Genomic DNA, 25925 nt, shown 5'->3' on the forward strand with positions numbered 1-25925 from the left:
TCCTGGCCAGCACACCTCTTACCATGCCCACTTCCCCACTGGTAGATCTCCATGAGTAAGAAGCTGCACTCTCCTCCGGTCCTTCTGGGGCAGCTCGCCGCCCCACTGGCAGCTTCTCCTTCTCCTGGCTGCTCCAGGTGAGAACCTGGTGAGAACGGCCTACCACCACACTCTGCCAACAGAAGTCAGAAAGGAAAAGGCAGTTGCTTTTCTGAGTGTTTCTCCGCGTTTCGAGTGAGGGTGGCTGACTTGGGATGGAAATTCCTCTCTGACTTCTGTTGGCAGAGAAAAGGAAGAGACGGAAGTGGCGGTGGCAGCGGAAGGCAAGGGGCCGATCGTGTAGCTCACTTCAGTGCCGCCAAACACACACACACCTTCGAAGCCTTCGAGAGGCTTCAGAGGCCAAGGCTTTTTTTTTCTTTTCCCCCTCCTGCATCACCTCAAGGGCTTGGTGGCATGGAGGACACCACCTCTCAATGTTTGGGGAGGGAAACGGGATGCATTAAAGAAAGGTAAAAGGGAAGCGGGGTGGGGTGGGATTTGTTCCCCCCCTCACGATCCTCTTCTAAGTGCAGATGGTTCCTCCTTTAATACCTGGTCCTGCACTTGACCTGGCTGGACAGCGCCCCCCTCCCCAGTGCCCTCCCGCCTATCCTTCCTTCTCCTGACAGGCTTTGGAGACCAAAGGTCCAGAGGAGGGGGGCTTTGTTGCTCAGGCCGAGAAGCCGAGAGAGAGAGCCACCTTTGCTGACTAAGGAACTCTGGGAGTTGAAGTCCACAAGAATAAAAGTTGCCAAGGTTGGTGACCCCTGCCCTAGACCACTTTAGGAGCAAAGTGGTGGATTTTGCTGGCATTTCAGGAGGAAGGGGAGGGAAGGAGGGAGAGAGAGAGAGAGAGAGAAATAGAAAGAGAGACAAAGAAAGAGAAAGAAGGAGAGAGAAAGAAAAGAGAGAGACAAAGAGAGAGAAAGAGAAAAAGAAAGAAAGAAAGAAAGAAAGAAAGAAAGAAAGAAAGAAAAGAAGGGAGAGAGAGAGAGAAAAGAGAGAGAAAGAAAAAGAAAGACAAAGAAAGAAAGGGAGAGAGAGAAAAGAGAGAGACAAAGAGACAAAGTGAGAGAAAGAAAGAAAGAAAGAAAGAAAGAAAGAAAGAAAGAAAGAAAAGAAGGGAGAGAGAGAGAAAAGAGAGAGAAAGAAAAAGAAAGACAAAGAAAGGAAGCGAGAGAGAGAAAAGAGAGAGAGAGAAAGAGAGAAGAGGAAGGAAGAGGAAGGAAGGGGGGATGGAGAGAGAGGGAGAGAGAGAGAAGAGGAAGGAAGGACCACAAATCTTGGCACTAGATGTGGCTTCAGAAGACACATTGAAACAGGACAGCAATCTAGGGCTGGAAGGGACCTTAGAGGCCATCTAGTCCAATCCCCTTCTCCAGCAGGAAACCTTACATCATCTGGATTATTTTAGTGCCTCTAACAGAGAGGAAAATTGCCAGAAAGGAAAAGGAGTTTACTAGAACAAGGCTGCCATGCAGAGGAAGGCAGAGATAGTCCTTGATTTATGACCAGAATCGAGTCCAAAATTTTGGTTGCTAAGCAAGAGCGTTGTTAAGTGAGTTTCACCACATTTTACTCAATCCATGATCTCTCCTGGCTCTAACAGTCATATGCAGGCTAGGAAAGTAAATCTGAAGGCCTGTGTAATGTTCTAATGTACAGAAGTTATAGTTAAATGTATGACAGAAAGTGGACTCTGGGTGTGTTTTTCCAAATGTAGTAAGTGAGGTTGAACGTGTATAGTTTTAGAAGAGGGGTGTGTGTGTGTGTGCACATACACACAGTATATATAGTAGATAATGTTTCTTTTTGTGTGCTTATACACACTATACTATGTAATATATATGTACACATATTTTGGATGCTCAGTAGTAGTAAAAATTGTACAATTGGGAAATTGTATCTTGTTGAGACCTTTGAGGTGAGGAGAGGCCAGGCACCCTAACCCTAACCTTTGACGTGAGTGACATCAAGTTGGCCACACCCACCTAGTCACATGACCACCAAGCCACGCCCACCCAGTCACATGACCATCAAGCCATGCCCACCAAACAAGCCATGCCCACAGAACCAGTAGTAAAAAAAATTAGAACCCACCCCTGGACAGTATGCTGGAAAACTATGCATTTATTAAACATGCTAGAGAGAACAATTACAGCTGAGAATTAAAGTACTGAAAAAATTTAACACTCTTTTATGTTTGTTTTGGTTTGTGAATTAGACTGCTCCTGTTTCCCTATGTACACCTCACTGTAATCCAGGTTCTAGGAAGCAAGTAATGGAAGGGAGGCCATTTTGCTGCTACTCTTGCATCTCATGTCCCAAAGGGAAGATTGCAGAAAAGAAAGGTGAAGATAATATTGTTTTTCAGTTCCTTAGTTGTTTTCAAATCTTCATGAGCTGATGAATATCATTTTGTAAGAACTACCTGCAAATATAAAAATATTTTATATTTTTATAATATAGAATAATATAGAAACGCAGTTTCTTCTGTGTCTCACTTGTTGATTATTATCCATTTTTTCCAAATATCAAGGCCTACTTCAAAGATTCTTGCCTTCCTATTATCTGCCCAAATATTTTTCTTTATCTTTGTTTTTGCACTAGACTGAGCAGTCTGGTTTTACTTTGTAGTACTGAATATATGCTTTACAATTCAAAGTTTTCTCCAGCACTACAATTCAAAATCATACATTTCTAATTGTCCACCTTTTGAAGACTTTTCCTGCACTCAGTATTATCCTTAGACTTTGAGTGGTTCCCCCATTTTTTAAAAATATTTTCAATGGATGAAAAAAAAATTCTATTTACAATAGTAATTCTATTTAAAGTTCAGTCTCTAATGTATGTTAGAATTTCTTTTTCACTTTAAATATACAAGTAAATATACAAGTGAATATTGTATATGTGAACTTTTTTAAAATATAATTTTATTTATATTTTTTTCTTTAATATCCATAAGTGTTTAATGGACAGTGTATTATCTGTGTCAATATATTTTGCATACAATTCTAATAGCGATATTACCATTTGAATATACATAATCATACTTTTCCAACTTCTAACTTGTGTATACATAGTAATCATAATATTTTCTATTATATTTCAGTATGCATAATATTATTTTCCCAATTTCTACTTTCTACTTCTTTTTTCTAACACTTATTAGAATCACCACCATGTTAAAAAGTATTTTATGTCTATCCATCATCTCTTGCCCTTTTTAGAATTTCAACTCTTATTACTTTTTGATAAATCTGCCCTGCTTCTCCTCTGGTATCTTGTAACTCCTTTTGTCATTTTTATTTAATTTAAATATTTCCACTGCAATCTCTAGAGTACCCATCCTCTGTTCATCCATCATTTTTAAAGAATCTTTCTCATTATTCTCTTTTCTATTTTGAATTCTTCAAAAATATTTTATTTGTTCCATATTTGAAATTATTGCTATTTATTATATCTTTTTGTCTACCTGTATCATTTTTGAAATGATCTCTATTTTTTCCTCAACACTTTCTGCTTTTTTCTTTATTTTCTGAATTTTTTGTTCATTTTTTATGGTTGTTTGCTGGAGTTTTCTTAATCTTACTGTATCTTGCATCAATTCCATCATTTCCTTATGATTCCTTGTTATATCTTCCTTAATGCATTGAAACATCAGCATTATTTCCTTATAGACTGCATTTATTTTGTCCTGCTGAGACATTTTGTGTTGATCATTAATACACTAATCCTTGCTCAATATTCCACCAAAATTTCAATATCCCAATTGTCCAGAAATACCAAAATCAGCAGTATTAATAAAATTCACACAGTCCTGGAACTGTTCTTCAAATTGCCCTAAATTTATAGTCCTTAAAATTATCCAATTTGTATCCTCCATTTTTTCCAAATTTTAAGTCTTATTCAGTTTTTCTTTTTTCTTCTTAGTATTCCAAATTGGCCTACCAAATTTCCTCAAATACCTTTAATCAGACATGCAAGTCAGACATGCAAAACTGCACTTATATATATATATATATATAACTCTACTTAGGAGAATATTCTTGAGAAGCTAAATAAATTCAAATTAGAAATAAAATTAAAGAAACTTCTATCTATTATATAACTGATTTATGCAAATTGAGAACCCTCAGGGTTCAAGAATTGAATTATTTGGATTCAGGATAGATGGAACAATGTAGACGAATTCAACTGATATCCACTATAACTCATAAGCTAAAGACCACTAATTCTAGAATTTAGATGATCATGAAGATCACTATACAGCACAGTAAGAATTTCTTTATCCTTTTATCACCAATCATATTTTTTTCAGCCAGGATATAGAAACTAAAATTCCATGAATTACTATAAAGTACCTTATTAAAAAATTGTCAATATTATAAATATAGTCATATATTATGGGATTTACTGTTCATATGCAAAGATATGGATATCAATATAGTTATCAATGATAGTATTTATGTATAAATTTGATACTTAGACCAGACCCTTTCAATTACAGATTTGAATGACTGCTATAATTGTACAGAAGAAAAATATCCCAACAAAAACCAGGATTCATGTATTCCCAAGGATATAAGTTTCTTGTCTTATAAAGAACCTTTGGGAATAAGTTTAGCTTGTTTTTCTCTTTTCTGTTCCATAATCACAGTTCTCATACTAAGAATATTTCTGATGCATCACAACACTCCTATTATCAAGGCCAGCAATCGGGATCTTACCTACATGCTCCTGGTAACTCTCCTGCTCTGCTTCCTTTGTGCATTACTATTCATCGGTCAGCCAAACAAGGTGGCATGTCTTCTCTGACAAACTACTTTCAGCATCATCTTCTCTGTGGCTATTTCCTGTGTGCTGGCCAAGACTGTGACTGTGGTCCTGGCTTTCAAGGCAACAAAGCCAGGAAGTGGGATAAAGAAGTGGGTGGGGAAAAGATTGGGCTATGCTTTTGTTTTATCTGGCTTCTTAATTCAGGTAGGGATTTGCACTCTATGGTTGTCAATCTCTCCTCCTGTCCCAGATGCTGACCTGCACACAGAGGCTGAAAAAATTGTCCTACAATGTAAGGAAGGGTCCATGATTATTTTTTATTTTGCAAAGTGTTATATGGGCTTCTTGGCCATGATCAGTTTCCTAGTGGCTTTCTTTGCCAGGAAATTACCAGACACTTTTAATGAAGCCAAGTTCATCACTTTCAGCATGTTGGTCTTCTGTAGTGTTTGGCTCTCCTTTGTTCCAACCTATCTGAGCACCAAGGGGAAATACCTCGTGGCTGTGGAGATCTTCTCAATGTTAGCCTCAAGTGCTGGGCTGCTGATCTGTATCTTTTTCCCCAAATGCTATATTATTGTTCTGAGACCAGATTTGAACAACAGGCAGCTAAAAAGACAGAGAAAATGGTGAATGTTCCCAAGAATGTAGTTGTAATCTGGCATTGCAGATGAACTTGAATTTTTATGTTGGTTTACAATAGAAATGCTGCTGAATATTTTTCCTAGCATTTATATTGTTTAAGTTTTTAATGGACTATATTTCATTAGGAACACTTTCATTTTGAAGATACTTGGAAAAATAACCAGCAGGTATCTTCAAATTTTCCCCTTCCCAAAATACCTTTTTCAGTTCATAATAATATAAAGTTTTGGTAATAGCAATGGTAATCAAATTCACAGAAAATATTTTATCACAATTCGTTATTTTACAGAGCTTTCATTACAGGTGGTTCTCCAATTATGACCATTCACTTAATATTCAAAGTTACAATGTTTGTGAAAAAAAATGACTTATGACAAGTCTTCACACTTATGACTGTCATGGTTACATATTCAAAATTTGGGCATTTGGATACCACCATCTACTTATGATAGTTGCAGTGTCCCGTGTCACATGATTGTCATTTGTGACCTTCCTGTCTTCCAGCAATAGCAATAGCACTTAGACTTATATACCGCTCCATAGTATATATGTAAACCTATAGTATATATGTAGATATATGTATACATTGTAAACCACTCGCTGAGTGGTTTACAATGTCAGAATATTGCTCCCAACAATTTGGGATCTCATTTTACTGACCTCTGAAAGATGGAAATTTGACTGAACCTTGAGCTGGTCAGCATCAAACTCCTGCCTAAGGGCAGAGTTAGCCTGCAATGCTGCATTCCACCCACTGCACCACCACAGTGCAGTGTTAATGAGAAAAGCTGGAGTCACTTAATGACTACATGACTCACATAACAACCATGGTGATTTGTTTAACAAATGCAGCAAAAAGATTGTAAAATTGGGCATGCCCACTTCACAATTGCTTTGCTTAGCAGCAGAATTTCCTGGTCTAACTGTGGTCATAAGTCAAGAAATACTTGCATTCAAATTATCATTGTGTAGTATGGAAACAAACAAACTCAAATGAATCTTATATAATATACTTCATATGTATTTTGCCAACCCAAAATATGAAATTTGTTTAGAAGCTATATCCTTATGCATGAGTTAAATGAACCATATTTGATAAATATTAACACAGATATTTTAAATGTATCATTTAAATTCTAATCACAAGGCAATAATTTCCCAAATTCTTAGGAAGTGAATTGAAGTATTTAGAATGCTGGTTCTTTAATTAGCTTGCAACCTTTGTTTGTTTGTTTTGGTATAAAATGTGGAGAAATTTAGAGCAAAAATACTCTTACTTATGTAAGGAATAGAAAATACTCCTTACTTATGTAAGGAGTAGAAAATATAGGGATTTTGATCATAAGTATTGTTTTGGTCATAAGTATTGAAAAAAATCATTACATTGTAATGGGATGATGCTGCCTTATAAGGGATTATTTGTGCCATAAAACTATCACTTTTGTCTCAAAGATTCTCAGAACTTCACCAAGAGAAAGCAATTAGGCAAAGAAGGGGAGATTTTCAGAGAAACATTATATTGTTTTGAATGTAGACTGGATCCGATAATTCTCTTTCAGAGTGCCATTCCATGGTATTTCTTGTTTTGATTGGTGATCATTTATTGTATACCAAAACTCTGAAGAAACAGGCTGTTGAGAAACATTTTCATTCAGAATGGAGCAGATAATATAGGTTAATTTTTGGGGGGGGGGAGCCAAGTGGTACCTTTTCTGCTGTGTTATGATTGTAAATTGATTCTATCCTATAGGAAAATCTAGTTTTATTTATGCTATTGTGGATGTGGTCAAGGAGACAGTTTTTCATCTACTACGCATTGCAAACTATGTTAGAAAATACCTGGATTTTCTATTTGACAAATGTTCACAACCTATTTTGCTTTGCTGACCTCTGAAAAATCTTAACAAATAACTACAGCATTGGAAGAGTTAATAGACCATATGATCGTTTCTGATCATTTACCAGAGAAAGTATGCATATTTGCAATCCAGCGGCCACAATGAGTTGATATCTCTATTTGTTGTCATTCAGCATTTAAGCATTTTCTGAACTGTATACTGCAGCATCAGGAAACTTATTTTGTTAAGTCATGTTTTGGCATACCAGTAGAAGCATCAATGACAAAGTTACATATGGGTTTGGAGCATCTTGGAGAATTTGGGAGGCTGATGGAGAAAACAATAAGAAAAATTGTGCTATTTTCATCAATATGTTCTTGTGGAAGGAAGATAGTCTAAAAATAAAGGCTCTCGGTCTCTTTCTCTCTCTCTCTCTCTCTCTCTCTCTTTCTCTCTCTCTCTCTCTCTCTCTCTCTCTCTCTCTCTTAAAAATAATTTTTATTAAACAGGTTTTTTAAAAAAACAAAAAAAGAGAGAAATTTTTACAATTTTCTTTTTTTTCAACATTTTCGGATCAGTAAACATTTCTTACATATCCATTTTTCTCCCTTACTTCAATTTGTCATTTATACATATGATTCTAATATTGATTTATATACATAAAGATAACAATGTACTCAATTTCAATCATACATTCCGTGTCTGTTCCATTTCCACTTGTTTGTTACTACATTTCAACTCCTGTATCTTCCTCATTTTCTCTTTCCTTGGCCTTTAAACCTCTCCTCTAACCATTCATACCATTTCTCCCATGCCATGTAGTATTCTGTTTCCTCCTTTTCTTGTATTTCTTTTGTGAGCTTGTCCATCTCTGTGCACTCCAAAACTTTTCTAATCAAATTTTCTTCCGTTGGTGTATTATTATTTTTCCAATTTTGTGCATATATTATTCTTGCCGCTGTTGTAATATGTATAATTAAATATTGTATTTTTTGTCATATATTCCTGGAAGTATTCATAACAAATATGTTTCTGGCTTCATCTCTATACGTTGTCTGGCTATCTCTTCTAAATATAGAAATATAGGGGACTGGAGGCTAAAACATATGAAGAACAGTTGCAGGAACTGGGTATGTCTAGTTTAATGAAAAGAAGGACTAGGGGAGACATGATAGCAATGTTCCAATATCTCAGGGGTTGCCACAAAGAAGAGGGGGTCAACCTATTCTCCAAAGCACCTGAAAGCAGAACAAGAAGCAATGGGTAGAAACTAATCAAGGAGAGAAGCAACTTAGAACTAGGGAGAAATTTCCTGATAATTAGAACAATTAATAAGTGGAACAACTTGCCTGCAGAAGTTGTGAATGCTCTAACACTGGAAATTTTTAAGAAAATGTTGGATAACCATTTGTCTGAAGTGGTGTAGGATTTCCTGCCTGGGCAGGGGGTTGGACTAGAAGACCTCCAAGGTCCCTTCCAACTCTGTTACTCTATTCTGTTCTGTTCTGTTCTGTTCTATAGTCTAATTTTACTCAAATATTGTTTTACCTTGGGGCACATCCACTATATGTGGTAGTATGTTCCCTGACTTTGTTTACATTTCCAGCAGGTTGATGGGGTATTGGGGAACATTTTGGTCAGTCTCGACGGTGGAAGGTGCCACCTATAAAACATTTTATACATATTTTCCTTGTAGGCTACAGACATTGTCAGTTTGTAATTTTTATTCAACAATTTCTCCCATTTCTTCAATTCAATGTTATAGCCGAAATTTTTGGCCCAAATTATCAAATTCTCTTTGCCTACCTCCTCCTCCATTTTGTATCTCAATAAATAATTATAATTTTTTTTATCGATTTGTCCTCTGTGCCTTGAAGGATCTTTTCTAATTCGTCTGTTTCTTTTTGAAATCCATATTGCTCTAAATCTGTCCTGTATCTGGATTGTATCTGTGTATATGGTCACCAATGTCTGCATCCTGTTCTTTTAGTTCTTGTCTTGATTTCAGTTCCCCTTGACTATTTAATAAACCTTTATATCTTTTAATTTTGTCAATATCCAATACATTCGGGTAAATTAGTGCCTCCATTGTTGATAGCCAATATGGAATTTTATTGTAATGATTCTTTTTTATCCTTTGCCATATTTGTAGCAGCACATCTCTAATTAAATGTGTTTGGAAGTAGCTATGTTGTCTGTTTTTTCCATCCCATAAGAAGACATGCCACCCTATCTGTAAATCGTGTCCCTCTAATGTTAAATAATGTTTTTATTCCTTAATTCCATCTCTTAAGGCACATTTGTTCACTGAAAAATCCAATGAACTAGCATTACACTAGAATACCAGAGAAAGCGGGGAAAAGTACAAAGTCTATTAAAAAAAATTCCTCTTAGAGTTTCCAGGCATTGAAATGACAATATTTCAGTCTTTGGAAACCATTTTGAAAAGCAGGTTAATTCTAGGATAATATGCATCAAGTGTCAGTTGGGAATCAAAGTCTTCATATTTGAGGTTATCATTCTTTCTACAGCCCAGTACTGGGGCCAAGGGGAATATATTTATTACTGAAGAAGATAGGAAAAAAAATCAATGAAGATTAGTAGTCATATATTATGATACCATTTGCTCATATTTTAGCAAGGATGTTGCAATATTTATAGAGCACAATTTTATTATTCACTTATAATTTTAATCTGCTAGTTACCACCAAAATAATAAGCATGTGAAAAACTTTGCTCAGGTACTCAACTAGTAGTCTTTAATGATACCACATCTACACGGAGGGAAGTAAGCAATGGAGTACCATAAGGTTCTATCTTAGGCTCAGTACTCTTCAATATCTTCATAAATGACTTATTGTAGATGAGGAAATAGAAGGGGAACTCATCAAATTTTCAAATGACACGAAGCTTGCAGAAATAGCAAATACATCAGAAAACAAGCTCAGGATCCAATTCTTTTTTCATAGACTTTAACAATGGGCCCTATCCAACAAAATGAAATTTAATGTGGAGAAAAGCAAGGGTTTTTTTTTTCCTGGGCAGGAAAAACCAAAGGTACAAGTACAGATTAGGCAAAACCTGGCTCAAAAACTAACTGTGAGAGGGACCTTGGAGTTCTAATGAACAATCACTTAAAAATGAGTCAGCAGTGTGTGACAGCAGCCAAAAAAGCTAATACAATCCTTGGCTTTTTAAACAGAGAAAGAATCAAAATCACACGAAGTATTAGTACCACTTTATAAAGCCTTAGTAAGATCACACCTGAAATACTGCATCCAGTTTTGGTCACCATATTATAAAAAAAGATGTTGAGACTTTGGGAAAAGAAGAGCAGTAAGGTAATTAAACAATTTACTAAAACATATGAAGAACATATGAAGAACATATGAAGAAGGGTTGCAAGATTTGGGTTTGGGTAGCCTAGAGAAAAGAAGGAATGGTGTGTGTGTTTGAAATGATAGCAGTATTCCAGTATTTGAGTGGTTGCCACAAAGAGAAGGGGGTCAATTTATTTTCTAAAGCACCAGAGGACAGGACAAGAAACAATGGATGGAAACTAATCAAGAAGAGAAGCAACCTGGAATTAAGGAGAAACTTCCTAACACTAAGGATAATTAACCAATAGAAAAGCTTCTCTTCAGAACTTGTGGGTGCTTCATCACTGGAGGTTTTTAAGAAGAGACTGGATAGTCACTTGTCTGAAACAATATAAGATCTCCTGTTTGAGCAGGGGGCTGGCCTAGAAGACTTCCAAAGTGCCTTCCAGCTCCATTCTGATTCATTCTTTTCCATTTAAGTAGAAGAAAGGACTTATGTTCAAAATATGTGGCAACTGTTGTTTTTTCTGCAATTTTCACTTATATTTTTGGAAGACTGACTTCTTGTATAATTATTGAAACTGCCATAATTAATGTTTTTCTAGTCATCCTCTATGGAATCCAGTCACCTTTACAATAACAACATGGGTTATGGAGGATGCATAGCTTTGTCTACTAATTGTCAGAAGTGAAGAATAGGCAAGGATCTGGCTGATGGTTTAACATTTACACTTTCTACATGATAACAGGATAAATTCAAATCAACTCACCATAATTTTGGACTTGGGATTGTTATGAAGATATTATAAGTGGGAAAAATAACGAGAAACAGATTCACTTAGGATGATGGTATTGTACCTTTTGGTTCTAGTGATGTTTCCTCATACAACATGTGAGCCTTATATTGTAGGATGTAGAATCCATCATCCACACAATCCAATCCACAAGTATCATCAGGAAGGAGACTACATAATTGGTGTCATTGTATCTCAGAATTTTATTTTATCTAATAATGAAATAGAGTTCATAGAATATCCTCTGCCAGCATCAGTTGATGATTTCAAGTAAGGGTTAATTTTCATGTAGTTAAGGAAGATCAGGTAGGTAACAGTCAGTTAGTCATGCAGCCAACTTCATAAGGAAGAACCAGATGTTTGGAATATAGTGACAAATTTTGCCAGATGTGATTTTTTCCAATGTAAATTACTGCATTGACAGATCACAGCTTGTTTCATTGGGTTCACATTTATAATATTAAATAAAATGGAACTTTTCTTACTCTCAATTTATTCTGTTATCAAACTATTAAAATGGAAATATTTTTCTTGCTATACTTATTAGTACATAGTTAGTAGAATTAAAATATTATAAAGGATGAATGTGTATGGTATAAGACTGGGGGTATGAGTAGAAAAATGCCTTAACTTCCATTGCTAAAATAATAATTATTTTGCAAATACGTCTACTACTTATTTTGCAAATAACATTTTGCAAATATTTATTTTATATAAACTCCCAAGATCAACATTAATGTGGTTGATTTTTCAATGGTTAGGCTACCTTATGATAATGATAGTGATTTCCATAAAAACAGATTAAATAGTAATAACTTCTGATGAACATAATGTAGATCAGTGATAGTGACAGATAAAAGTAAATTCTTCTTCTGATAGAGTTGTAACTCTTCTTCTAGTTTATTGCTTAAGAATTATCAGCATATCCTGGCCTTGACATTTGCAGTAAAGGAAATCAATGAAACCCCTCGGATCTTGACTAATCTCACCCTGGGTTTCCGCATTTATGACAGCTATTTCAATGCACAGTGGACTTACCATGCCACATTGCTTCTTATATCTGCTTTTGACATATTTGTCCCCAACTATTCATGTGATGCTCAGAATAATGTCATAGCAGTCATTGGTGGTCTTGATGTCCAAACCTCCCTTCACATTGCAACTCTTGTAAATACCTACAAGATTCCACAGGTAAAGTCTATATGGTTTCATTAATAATCTATGTACTGTATATGTTCAGTATGTTAATGTCTTTAGTATGAGTGTTTGCATATATAGATTCTGTTTTATGGATTGGACACTGAAATTTGAAAGCACTTTAAATTAGAGCCAAATTAAATAATGGTATTAGAAATCAGTGGTTTCATTTTTGTCATAATCAAAGGTCTATGGCTAACTTTCATGAGCATTGCCAATGTTTACATTTTCTCTAATTTACTTGCAAAATTATAATATTCCTATTCTTTGATCCAGATAATTCATATGTCATATATATTTGAAAGCAAAATATAATGGTATTCTTTCAATCTTTTCCTTTTCATATAAATATTCAGTTAATCTATAGTCCTGCTTCTGTGAGAAATAAGGAAGCTGAAAGCATTTTTTCCTATCAAATGATTCCTCAGGAGGATCTTCAATATGAAGGAATTCTTGCTCTGCTCCTGCATTTCAGATGGACATGGATTGGGATCATTGTGATGGATAATGACAATGGAGAAAGATTTCTACAAACCATTGTTCAATTATTTTCACAGAGTGGTGTTTGTTTTGCCCTCATTGAAAGGATCCCTACACTAAGATATGCTATTGCATTTGATAAAATGATAAAAGAGGGAGAAAAGATACGCCATAAACTAATACAGACAAAAGCAAACGTCGTTGTGGCCTATGGAGAATCTTATTCTATGGCATACTTTAGATGGATTGCAATTTTATTGGAGGACCATACACTACAAGGTAAAGTGTGGATAATGACAGCTCAGGTGGAGAAAACTGCTTTCATCTACCAAAAGGACTGGAATGAAGAATTGTTCGATGGTTCCCTAGCTTTCACAATTCATGCTAATTACATACCAGGATTTCCCCAATTTCTTGAGAGACAAAATCCTTTTCATGTACCTGAAGATGATTTTATAAAGACTTTCTGGGAAGCTGCCTTCAATTGTAGGCTCCCAAATGCAGCTGGAGGAAATAACATGAAGAGTATTTGTTCAGGGAAGGAGAAGCTGGAGAGCCTTCCTGATTCATTCTTTGAAATGAGCATGACTGGCCATAGCTATAGCATCTACAATACCATCTATGCAGTAGCTTATGCTCTGCAAGACATGTCATCATTCAGATTCAAAGACCAAGCAACCATGGTCAAAGGAGACAGGAAAGGACAGCATAGACAATTTTGGCAGGTAACTGCCAACAGATTTATTTTTGGTTGTATAAATAACACTTAATTTCAACATAATTGTGCCTTTAAAAAAAAAATCAAGCCAATGTTTTTGAACTCTTTTTTTCTCATTGCCAATATTTTTTTCAAAAATAGTTAAATTAAAATATCAAATCACAGTAAGTCACACCTGTAGGGATTCAAAAATATATTCATTTTTTTCTTTCTCAGTTTTTCCAATAATGAATTCATTTTGACTTATAGACATATTCATTTTATGAAATTATTTTAAAACAAAGCAGCATGAAAATGTATTCATCTTTTTAACAATCATTTTTCTCAATCATAGTGGTCACTCAGATATACGATATTGTATTTCTAATTGGATTTTCATTTAATATGTTTCTTATACTCCACTGTTACATATGGTTTTATGGTGAAATGCTATAAATTTTATTCCGTATTTTGATAAGACTATGAGATAATGAACAACTATAAAGGAAAGGGAAAAAATCATTTTTCTCAATATATGTATTGTAAATTGGGATGTTCTAATATATAAATGTATTTGTAAGCAAATTCTGTTCTCTCCTCTGTTCTGGTCCTGTTAGACCTCTCAGCGGCTTTTGATACCATCGGCCATGGTATCATGCTGCACCGGTTGGAAGAGTTGGGGATGGGGGGCACCGTGTTACGGTGGTTCTCCTCCTTTCTCTCCAACCGGTCGCAGTTCGTGTTGGCAGGGGGGCAGAGGTCGACCTCGAGGCCTCTTATATGTGGAGTGCCTCAGGGGTCGGTCCTCTCGCCCCTCCTGTTCAACATTTATGTGAAGCCGCTGGGCGAGATCATCCATGGCTTTGGGGTGAGATACCATCAGTACGCTGATGATACTCAGCTGTACATTTCCACCCCAGGCCACCCCAATGATGCCCTTGAAGTGATGTCCCAGTGCCTGGAGGCTGTACGGATCTGGATGGGGAGGAACAGGCTCAGGCTCAACCCTTCCAAGACTGAGTGGCTGTGGTTCCCGGCATCCCGATATAGTCAGTTGACTCCATCACTGACTATTGGGGGCGAGTCTTTGGCCCCCACAGAGAGGGCTCGCAATCTGGGAGTCCTCCTGGATACGCAGCTATCCTTGGAGGAACATCTGACGGCTGTAACCAGGGGGACCTTTTATCAGGTTCGCCTGATCCGCCAGTTGCGGCCCTTTCTTGATCGGGATTCCCTGTGCACAGTCACTCATGCCCTCGTGACCTCTCACCTTGATTACTGAAACGGTCTCTACATGGGGCTCCCCTTGAAGAGCACCCGGAGGCTCCAACTGGTCCAGAATGCAGCAGCGTGGGTAGTGACGGGAGCAGCATGGCGCTCCCATGTAACACCGCTCCTGCGTGAGCTGCACTGGCTCCCAGTGGTCTTCCGGGTGCGCTTCAAGGTGTTGGTTATCATCTTTAAAGCGCTCCATGGCATAGGGCCTAGCTATCTCCGAGACCGCCTGCTGCCACCGACGACCTCCCATCGACCCATGCGCTCCCACAGAGAGGGCCTCCTCGGGGTGCCATCAGCCAAACAATGCAGGCTGGTGACCCCCAGGGGGAGGGCCTTCTCTGTGGGGGCTCCCACCCTCTGGAATCAGTTGCCCCCTGAGATAAGGAGAATCCATGACCTCAGTGCCTTCCGCCGTGCCCTTAAAACCTTCCTTTTCCAACAAGCCGGGCTGGCCTAACTCTTTTTAAGTGTTTTTAATTGTTTTGTTTATTGTTTTAATTAATGGGGCCAAATTTATATATATATTTTTAACTGTATTTTAATATTTGTATTTGATGTTTTTATTTGGCTGTTCACCGCCCTGAGTCCTCAGGGAGAAGGGCAGTATACAAATTCAAAAATAAAATAAAATAAATAAAATATAAATAAAATAAATTCCAATAAGGTATTAGATTTGTGTGCTGATTTTAATAACATTGTGCAGCATCGCTGTTAAACAAAATGCTTTTCCTTAAATATGCTCTTTTCTTTTATATTATTTTTATAACTCATTCTTGAACTACAGTACAAAATTCAAAACAACAATATTTTTGTAAAATGAAGACATTAGTAGAATTAGTAGAAGAGTCGAGGTAATGCAATGGTTAGAGTGCAGTACTGCAGGCTACTTCTGCTGATTGCCAGCTGAGTGCAACTTGGCAGTTCAAATCTCACTAGGCTCAAGATTGACTCATCCTTCCGAGGTGGGTAAAATGAGGACCCAGATTGTTGAGAGCAATATGCTAACTCTGTAAACTGCTTAGAGAGGGCTGTAAAGCATTATGAAGCGGTATATAAGTCTAAGTGGTATTGCTGTTGCTATTTCAACATTCCAATGGGCAGAGGCTCAAGAAGATATTGGCATTGATTGGGCCATTTCTAGAGACAATTTAATGACAATTTGATGAAAACTGGTAAAAACAACAACAAAATATCATGATTTTAAAATTGTGACTGAAAGAGTATGGAGGAAAAACTTAATTATCATACTGATTGTCTTAGTGTGTTACCAAAGGGATTCACCATTTTTTTTAAAAAATAAATAAAAATAAATGTATTATATTGACACCACAATGGCCTAAAAACCTAATTGGAGATACTGGCAAGTCCTCCATATAAGAGTCAATGTTCAGTCAATTATACTATTAACATTAATTTGGCCATAATTATAATACCAACAAGGACATGACAGTACCTGGACTTAGCAAAATAGAAGAGAAAAAACTGGAGAAGATAACAAAATACAAAGACCTGTAAATAGAAATAAAATGATTGTGGTAAAAGAAAACAAATGTAGTACCAATAGTAATAGGCAACTTGGGTGCAATCCCAAAACAATTGGAGCACTAGTTAAACACCATTGGAATTGACAAAGTCGCCATCAGTCAATTGTAAAAGATAGCTTTGCTCGGAACAGTTTATATCCTGCAACAATACCACTAACACCATCACCACTCTGCCTATCCCACATTCTTGGAAAGAACTCAAAGATGGATAAAAATGCCAAATACAGTTGGAACATTTGACTGACTGTGCAATGAATCGTAACTATAGCAATGGTAATAAAAATAGCAATCATATTAACAGCAACAGCAACAAAAACAACAGATTGAAATATATTCAAATATGTTCTAGTATATGTATAGCTTTAGAATTTAGTTTACTTCTTGGGCATCTCTGTTTCATAAAATATAGTTTTCTTCCACTAAGCTTCCTTCATCACCAAAGCAGCCATGCTTTTTTTCTATTTATGCCATTAAAGACTTTTTACAGCCTCTTCTAAATTTTGCTTTTCCTCCTTCAATCCAGCTCCATTCCTGTCTGAAAAGCATCTCATTTAACAACAGTGCTGGGGATAAAATTGCCTTCAATCAGAATGGTGAAGTAGTTGCTGGATTTGATGTGATTAACTGGATTACTTCCTCAAACAAATCAAGAGTGAAGGTTGGCAGGGTGGATCCTCAGACTTCAGCAGATCAAAAGCTGATCATCAGGGAAGATGCCATCACATGGCATAGTTGGTTCAATCAGGTAAGAAGATTGAGCTACTAAAAATTTGAGATGTCTTTGAGCAAGTCAGTGAGATGAGCATAGTTAATCTCCTAGTTCACTATATTTTATCAATGAAAATGAGAGAGAGAGAATATTGTCTATTGTGTTATTCTGTATATAGTGTTATACTGTATGTGATGGATTTATATGTAATGAGCTTTCTTAATGGCTTGAGTTTTATATCTGTTCCTCTCCCCAGTTTTTTTAATAATTTTATTCCTGAAATAAAACTTAGTTGGATGTTTTCCCCATAAATATTCTGGCTAATGTTTTTTTTTAAATAATTTTATTGTTGTTTTTTTTAAATAATACAAATACAATACCAAGTAAAGTCAGAAAAAATAAAAGTAAAGCATAGAAAGTACAACAAAGGGGGAAAAAAAAGAATGAGAAAAAAAGAAATATAGATCTTCATCACAACAAGTACAAACAAACATAGTGATACTTTGCCCCCTAAACATTTAAATACAAATATCTTTTCTTCTTACCGCCTTTTCTTCTCTTTTATTCAAGCACACATACTAAATCATTAACATTCCAGTCCTGGTATCACCAAAAAGGGTTCTCAGAGTTATATAGAAACATGTCTTATTTTAACCTTGATTAAACAAACTGGCGGGACGACTTCCACAGTCCTTGGGCCCGCAATATTCACACCAAATTTATGAAGATAGGTATTCCCCCTATTGAAGCCCTTATGCTTGGCCCAGATGCAGCCAAATCACTGATATTTCAGCGATTGGATGATATTGAAAACAACAGAATCTGGCACTTGGTGCGGGAGTATGTTCTCCGTTTTCTCTCGGTATTACTCCCCGAATGCACCCCCCCCAAATATCTCTCTATGCTATCCTTTGTTAAATACAGGTTGGCCTTTCTAAAGGCACGTTTTAATGTGATCCCCTCGAATGTCCTAGAAAGCAGGTGCTCGGGGTGTGTGAAATCCACCCACTGTTCATGTAACGGCCGATCTCCGGAATCGCTGGCTCACATCGTATTTATATGCCCCCATTATCGGGAGGTAAGGTCAGAATTTATCTCTCCCATTTGCCAAAGATTTCCTGGATTATCTGAAAATCTTAGTCTTTGCTTCTTACTCTAAGATACTGACTCTAAGATTACACTAAAGGTAGCAAATTTTTTTGCTGCAGTCCTGGGATGTAAGAGCCGGGGAAAAGGATAGGCTGGACCCATTGACTGAGGTTAGCTTTACTGACCGCCAGCGGTTGAGTTAGCTGGTGGTTGTATAAAGTGCCGATGAGTGGATTTTATGCTAATTGCAATATAGTATTTTCTACCTATGTACAATTTTAATTGACCATAGTCCATATAGATTGGAGCTAAAAATTTAAAATACATGAACTGTGAGTTCGACGGAGTGGTTTCCACCACTGATCTTGTTGCCGTTTTGCACTTCAGTCTGGTCGTGTGCCAGCTATGTATCTTGGATGTTTTGGTTTTTTGGTCTATGACCGCAATAAAGTAAAAAAAAAAACTAACTATGCAACCCTTTCTTTTTATATATAACAATCTTGATCTTTGATTTATTCAGATGTTGTTGTAGGATTTGATATCTCTTCAGCTTTTACTTTTTACATCTCAAAGGTTTTTTCAAGGCTTTAGCAAACCTCTTTTGTAAACTTTAGTATCTTAAATTTTAGTATTTATTTTATTCAGTATTTTAAAAATGTATTTATATTCTTTCTCTATCAAATGTTTCTTTATCCTGTAAACTTTCCAACTTTCTGTTTAACATCTTCCATTTCTTCTTTTGAAAATAATCTACCCCTAGATACAGGCATCATTGCTGACATTCTAGCTGCTAGTTTCTGTCTTTATTCTTCAAATATCTTCTAGAATATTTCAAAGGTCACATTGTTTTATGTATATGTGTGCGTTCATAGATTTTCACGGGTAGAGGTATGCAAGTTTTGGTGTATTCGAGTCTTTTCCCATGTAAGATTGAGAGTATCTTGGCGACGTTTCGACGAGGTCCCACTTGTCATATTCAGGCTGGTGCCTTCGGCTTCATGCCTGTGTGAGCAAAGCATGATCGGAGCTGCCATCTCTCTATAAATACTGGTGGGGAGTTGTGGGGTGGTGGCTTTGTTGCTGTGAGCCGGTTGGTTGCCTGTGTTGTTACATCTTGTTTAGTTAATGGAGTTGATGTTTGCAGATTAGTCGGCTGCTTGGTAACATCCTGTGTGGGTGAGGTCCTTGATGTGTGCCCATTAGTCTTTTGTGTTTTAATGATCTGGGTAATGGGCTGTGTGTTAACATCCTGAGTTCTAGTGTTGTAATACCCTGAGTTTTTTTATGTAATGTCCTGAGCAGATGGCTGTGATGCCACATCCCAGGCTTTGGTTTGTCTCTGAGTTTGAGGTCTTGCCATGTGTTCATGGCGTGTGTCAGTTTGCTTTGTGTGGGAATTGGGGGGGGTGCAGCAACTGGTGATGCCGCCATGGTCTGGCTTCTGGATGGTGGTTGTATTTCGTCTATGGGATGGGTTTGGGTTTGAATCTGATGAGGATGATTGGTGGTGGTGTCATGTGTTATCTTGGGTCCAGTGTTAATCTTCGTGGCTGGGACTCTTCTGTTAACTAGGGCTAGTTTCCAGATGTCCAGTAGGTGGGAAGTATCACTGCATTTATTCATATTATGGGGTCTTTCTCTATTTCGATGGCTTCTATGATTATTCTCTTGTTCAGTTTTGGAGATTAATTTGGTTCCTTCAAAGTCAATTTCGTGTCCTGTTGTTTTAAGGTGCTGGAAAAGGGAGGAAGTTTTTTTCTTCTTTTCTGATTGAGTCCTTGTGTTCTGCAATGCGTGCATTTATTCTCCTATTAGTTTGTCCACTGTATGTGACTGGGAGATTTTGCATGGTATTTCATAGACTCCTTGGTTTTCTTGCTGGATCGTGTCTTTGGGTTTTCTTAAGATGTTGGCTATTTTTTGGTCAGTGCAGAAGGCTGTCTTGATATTGTGTTTTTGGAGAATTTTGCTGATTTTAGTTGTGGTGCCTTTGATGTAAGGGAGGAGGGCAATGCCATTGTCCTGTTCTGTGTCTCGGTTCTTGGGGGTGTCTCCCTTTGGATTAGGTTGGTAATTGTGTTTCCTTGGAATCCGTTAGAGATTAATACGTTTGTGAGAGTGTGTAATTCAGTTTTCAGGTGGTCTTTGTCGGCTAGGCGTTTGGTGTCTGGATCCCCACACAAAACAAACCGACACATGCCATGAACACATGGCAAGTCCTCAAACTCGGAGACAAGCCAAAGCCCAACATGTGGCATCACAGCCATCTGCTCAGGACATTACATCAAAAAACTCATGATATCACAACACTAGGACTCAGGATGTTAACACACAGCCCATTACCCAGATCATTAAAACACAAAAGACTAATGGGAACACATCAAGGACCTCACCCACACAGGATGTTACCAAACAGCCGACTAATCTGCAAACATCAACTCCATTAACTAAACAAGATGTAACAACACAGGCAACCAACCGGCTCACAGCAACAAAGCCAGCATCCCACAACTCCCCACCAGTATTTATAGAGAGATGGCAGCTCCGATCACGCTTTGCTCACACAGGCATGAAGCCGAAGGCACCAGCCTGAAAATGACAAGTGGGACCTCGTCGAAACGTCGCCAAGATACTCTCAATCTTACATGGGAAAAGACTCGAATACACCAAAACTTGCATACACACACACACACACACACACACACACACACACACACACACACACGTATGTATATGCATATGCATATTGGATGGATGGATGGATGGATATCAAATGTATGTATGTAGATAGATAGATAGATAGATAGATAGATAGATAGATAGATAGATAAATAGATAAATAGATAAATAGATAAATAGATAAATAGATAAATAGATAAATAGATAGATATAAAGATTTGTGGTGATTTTAGTGCTGAACCATAAACCAGGAGATCATGACTACTAGTCTTCCCTTAGGCATGAAAGCTTTCTTGATGACTTGGAGACAATCAACTTCATAGAGTTGTTGAGGGGAAAAAATAGGAAACAGAAATATTATGTGTATAACCTTGAGTTGTATAGAATTTATTTATTTATTTTATTTATTTATTCAATTTATATACCGCCCTTCTCCTAGTGGACTCAGGGCGGTGCACAGCCAAAACTAAAACACATAACAATACAAAATTTAAAATTAATTAAAAGAATTATATACTTTGGCCCGAATTAAAACAGTGCGAATTAAAACCCATTAACAAATTAAAACTAAACAATTAATAACCATTAAAAACTAAAAAAGGGGGGCGGGGTTCACGCCAGCCCTGCTTGCTGGAAAAGAAGTGTTTTCAGGGCTCGGTGAAAGACCCGAAGATCCGATATCCTTCTTATCTCCGGGGGCAAATCGTTCCAGAGGGCGGGGGCTGCCACAGAGAAGGCCCTCCCCCTGGGGGTCGCCAGCCGACATTGCCTGGCCGACGGCACCCTGAGGAGTCCCTCTCTGTGGGAGCATACTGGACGGTGGGAGGCTATCGGCGGCAGAAGGCGGTCCTGCAAGTACCCAGGTCCTATGCCATGGAGCGCTTTAAAGGTGGTAACCAATACCTTGAAGCGCACCCGGAAGACCACTGGAAGCCAATGCAGCTCACGCAAGAGAGGTGTCACATGGGAGCGACCCCTCGCTCCCATAATCCCCCGCGCGGCCGCATTCTGCATCAGTTGGAGCCTCCGGGTACTCCTCAAGGGGAGCCCCATGTAGAGAGCATTGCAGTAGTCCAGGTGGGAAGTGACGAGTGCCTGAGTGACTGTGCGTAAGGAATCCCGATCCAGAAAGGGACGCAACTGGCGTATCAGGCGGACCTGATAAAAAGCCCCCCTGGCCACGGCCGTCATATGCTCTTCTAAAGACAGCCGTGCATCCAGGAGGACGCCCAAGTTGCGAGCCCTATCCGTGGGGGCCAATAACTCACCCCCAATAGCCAGCGATGGTACCAGCTGGTTATATCGGGACGCCGGAAGCCACAGCCACTCGGTCTTGGAAGGGTTGATAATTCTGGGTTATAAATATAATAATAATATTTGGGACTAATGTAATTATTAATAGCGTTTCATCATTAACTATTTATTCTTCCTACAGTTTCTTCACAAATGATCCTACATTATTACATACAAACTGCCAGTGTATAGTAAAAGTTATGGGGTCAGAGAAGAACTAGGGTGATTTAATTGAAATGTGGTCTCAGCCACAGAAGCTTACTACATTACTTTAGGCCAGTCAATCATTTTTAGACCAACTAATTATAAAGCTAATAATCCTGTATAAACACAAGTGTATGTTCCTACAATATAAAAAGGGATCCAATGGAAGAGAATATCTGTAACTCCAAGTTGACCTGTAGAGTTCTTTGAGCTTAGTTGCCTGCATCCTCATATTGATGATGTTATCTGGTTAGGTAATGATCCTTTGCAGGTAAACAGCCATGTTCAGATATACATAAAAGGCAGCATAAAGTGTGTTCGCAAAACAATGAGTTCCTAGTACCTTGGATTTATGGTAGAATCTCTACAATTTGAAATATACTTATACTCTATTTTTATTGTGTTTTAATTAGACACAACCTCTTTCTGTGTGCAGTGAAAGCTGTTCTCCAGGATCCAGCAAGAAAGTAAAGGAAGGAGAACCGTTTTGCTGTTATGATTGCATCCCATGTCCACGAGGGAAGATAGCTGATGAGAAGGGTAAGGCATATTTTGTGCAGATGTATTAATTAAGTCTGTGCATAATTATTTAGATTTGCCTGGACAAATAGGCTTGGCTACAGAGACAATGTGATTTTCTTCATCCAAGCAAAGAGGCAATGATTTGCCGTCTTATTTTTGATTTCCCAATTATTTTAAATTTCCTCTATTATATCTATGTATGCCATTTCTAACTGTTCAATGATAGTTTTCAAAAACACTTCTACCTAAAAGAAAGATTTTGGATGAAATTGTAGGGTAGGAAATCTGCAAAGCTCCATAAGAATAAATAATCTGAAATATAATTCAGGGAAGAAAGAAGCATTTCTGGTTCTTCCATTAACGAAGGTGCTATTTAGGGACTATGTCTATGTTAGATATATAGTTTGAAGGAGGAGAATTCTGGGAGAATCAGAGTTTGTTCCTACAGGATATGTGCAAACATACAACCAAGTGGATGTAAGTATGTCACGTTACCTTTGAAAACCTCTCATATATATATATATATATATATATATATATATATATATATATACACACACACATATATATATATACATATATATATACATATATACATATATACATACATACATACATACATACATACATACATATATACATATATACATATATACATATATACATATATACATATATACATATATACATATATACATATATACATATATACATATATATATATATATATATATATATATATATATATATATATATTGTCAGTATAATATCATTTGTTTCTCTTTTGCTGATGAAATTATTAGCCTGGTTTAGGTTTTGAAATGCAATTCACTTTATATGTCATTACATATAAAGCCCTCCATAGCACAGTGCCAAACTACTTGTAGGACCACATCTCTTCATTGTTTCTACCTTTCCCACTAGATATAGTAGTTAGACCATGCTCCAGGTCTTTTCTACTAATATAATTTTGTGGAATCATGCCTTCTTAGTGGTAGCACCTGTCTATGGAACAGTAGCCCCTCCAGAGGTTCAGGTGGCTTTAATTCTGTTAATTTTTTACAAGACACTGAAGATCTAGCTGTTTTTCCAAGCATTTGGGTCAGGGGCTGGTTGAGCTCTGCTATTGTTGATAGTGAATGGTGTCTATGTTTTCCTTGGGCACTGGGAGCTGATTGGTGGGATTCTTTGTTTTGAATTTGTAAGTTTGTGAGAAGTGCAGATATAATCAACTAACTAACTAACTACATAAACAAACAAACAAATAAATAAATGCTGATTTTAAAACAGAGCTATGAGATTTAAATTATATTTCTTTTCCATTTTTTCAGATATGAATGACTGTTATAAATGCGCAGACAAAACATATCCAAACAAAAAACATGATTTTTGTATTCCCAAAACTGTAACTTTTTTGTCTTATAAAGAACCACTGGGTGTCTGCTTATGCACTACAGCACTTTTCTTCTCATTAATCACAGTTTTGGTGCTGGGAACATTTATAAAGCACCACGCCACTCCCATTGTTAAAGCCAACAACCGGGACCTGACCTACAGCCTTCTCATCTCCCTTCTGCTCTGTTTCCTTTCTGCATTACTCTTTATTGGTCAGCCTAATAAGGTGACTTGTCTTTTCCGACAAACTGTGTTTAGCATTGTGTTTTCAGCAGCTATCTGTTGTGTCCTTGCAAAAACCACCACAGTCGTTCTAGCTTTCATGGTTATCAAGCCAGGATCCAGAATGAATGAATGGTTAGGGAAAAGACTGGCTACCTCCATTGCTTTTTCTTGTTCATTTGTTCAAATGGGTATTTGTACCTTTTGGTTGGGGACTATGCCACCCTTCCCAGATGAGGATCTGCATTTGGTAACTGAAGAAATTGTATTAGAATGCAATGAAGGGTCAGTGATTATGTTTTATTGTGTTCTGGGTTATATGGGCTTTCTATCCATTGTGAGTTTCATTGTGGCATTTTTGGCCAGGAAATTACCTGACAGTTTCAATGAAGCCAAATTTATCAGTTTCAGCATGTTGGTCTTTTGCAGTGTTTGGGTAGCTTTTGTTCCAACCTATCTAAGTACCAAAGGAAAATACATGACTGCTGTGGAGATCTTTTCTATCTTAACATCTGGTGCTGGGCTTCTAGTTTGCATCTTTATCCCCAAATGTTACATAATTATAATGAGGCCTGAGCTGAACAATAGAGAATACCTAATAAGAAGAAGGCATTGAATAAAGCTTATGAGTGATTTACTATAATTTGTAATTCAACATGCAACATATGTTATGTGATGTTGGTATGACAATATGTATCATGTATCAAGTATTTGTTGTATCTGTGGATCATATCTGCGTAAGAGTGATGCATTTGTATCAGTGGTGGGTTGCCCGGTTCAGATCAGTTTGCAAGAACCGGTAGTAAAACCGGTGGGAGGCCCTGCCCACTGCCCTGGATGTCGTCATCAGCAATATGCGCATGCGCTCATGCAATCCTGTTGTGAACCGGTAGTAAAGTAGAAACCACCCCTGATTTGTATTATGCGTGTTTTTATTTTTATGTGGTCCTCAAACCATCACTGGGAACATAAAGCTCATGGGATCCCAATCTTGTGGTGGAATTTTTTTTTTTCTGGAATTAGAGAATTAAATTTAAGATTTCCTGGTTCTGGATTTTAATCTCTCCTTCATTCTTCTTTTTCAACTTTTAATCTTAAAGAAATTTTGTATGCTAGAATAATATAAACAATATACACAATAGCAAAATTTTTGTGCCCATACTCTCGTACTCTCTCCCGTACTCTCAGCATTTTATGT

General features: G+C 37.3%; 1 protein-coding gene across 1 annotated transcript; it reads left to right on the forward strand.

Annotated features, from left to right (window-relative positions):
* The first annotated feature begins 51 nt into the window (after positions 1-51).
* On the forward strand, positions 52-25343 carry LOC148113975 (vomeronasal type-2 receptor 26-like). The gene is made up of 6 exons (XM_087893577.1): positions 52-137; positions 12318-12609; positions 12972-13820; positions 17138-17359; positions 23002-23128; positions 24442-25343. The coding sequence occupies exons 1-6, from the start codon at positions 52-54 to the stop codon at positions 25341-25343; spliced, it is 2478 nt and encodes an 825-aa protein (XP_087749703.1).
* The last annotated feature ends 582 nt before the right edge of the window (positions 25344-25925 follow it).

Source organism: Pantherophis guttatus, chromosome 4 (assembly GCF_059756535.1).
Source record: "Pantherophis guttatus breed Tessera chromosome 4, ASM5975653v1, whole genome shotgun sequence".
Taxonomy (NCBI): Eukaryota; Metazoa; Chordata; class Lepidosauria; order Squamata; family Colubridae; genus Pantherophis; species Pantherophis guttatus.

Coding starts and splice junctions, on each gene's coding strand:
- LOC148113975 (XM_087893577.1), top strand. CDS start 52: ATGAGTAAGAAGCTGCACTCTCCTCCGGTCCTTCTGGGGCAGCTCGCC. Junction 138..12,317: donor CCTTCTCCTGGCTGCTCCAG/GTGAGAACCTGG, acceptor CTCTTCTTCTAG/TTTATTGCTTAAGAATTATC. Junction 12,610..12,971: donor ATACCTACAAGATTCCACAG/GTAAAGTCTATA, acceptor ATAAATATTCAG/TTAATCTATAGTCCTGCTTC.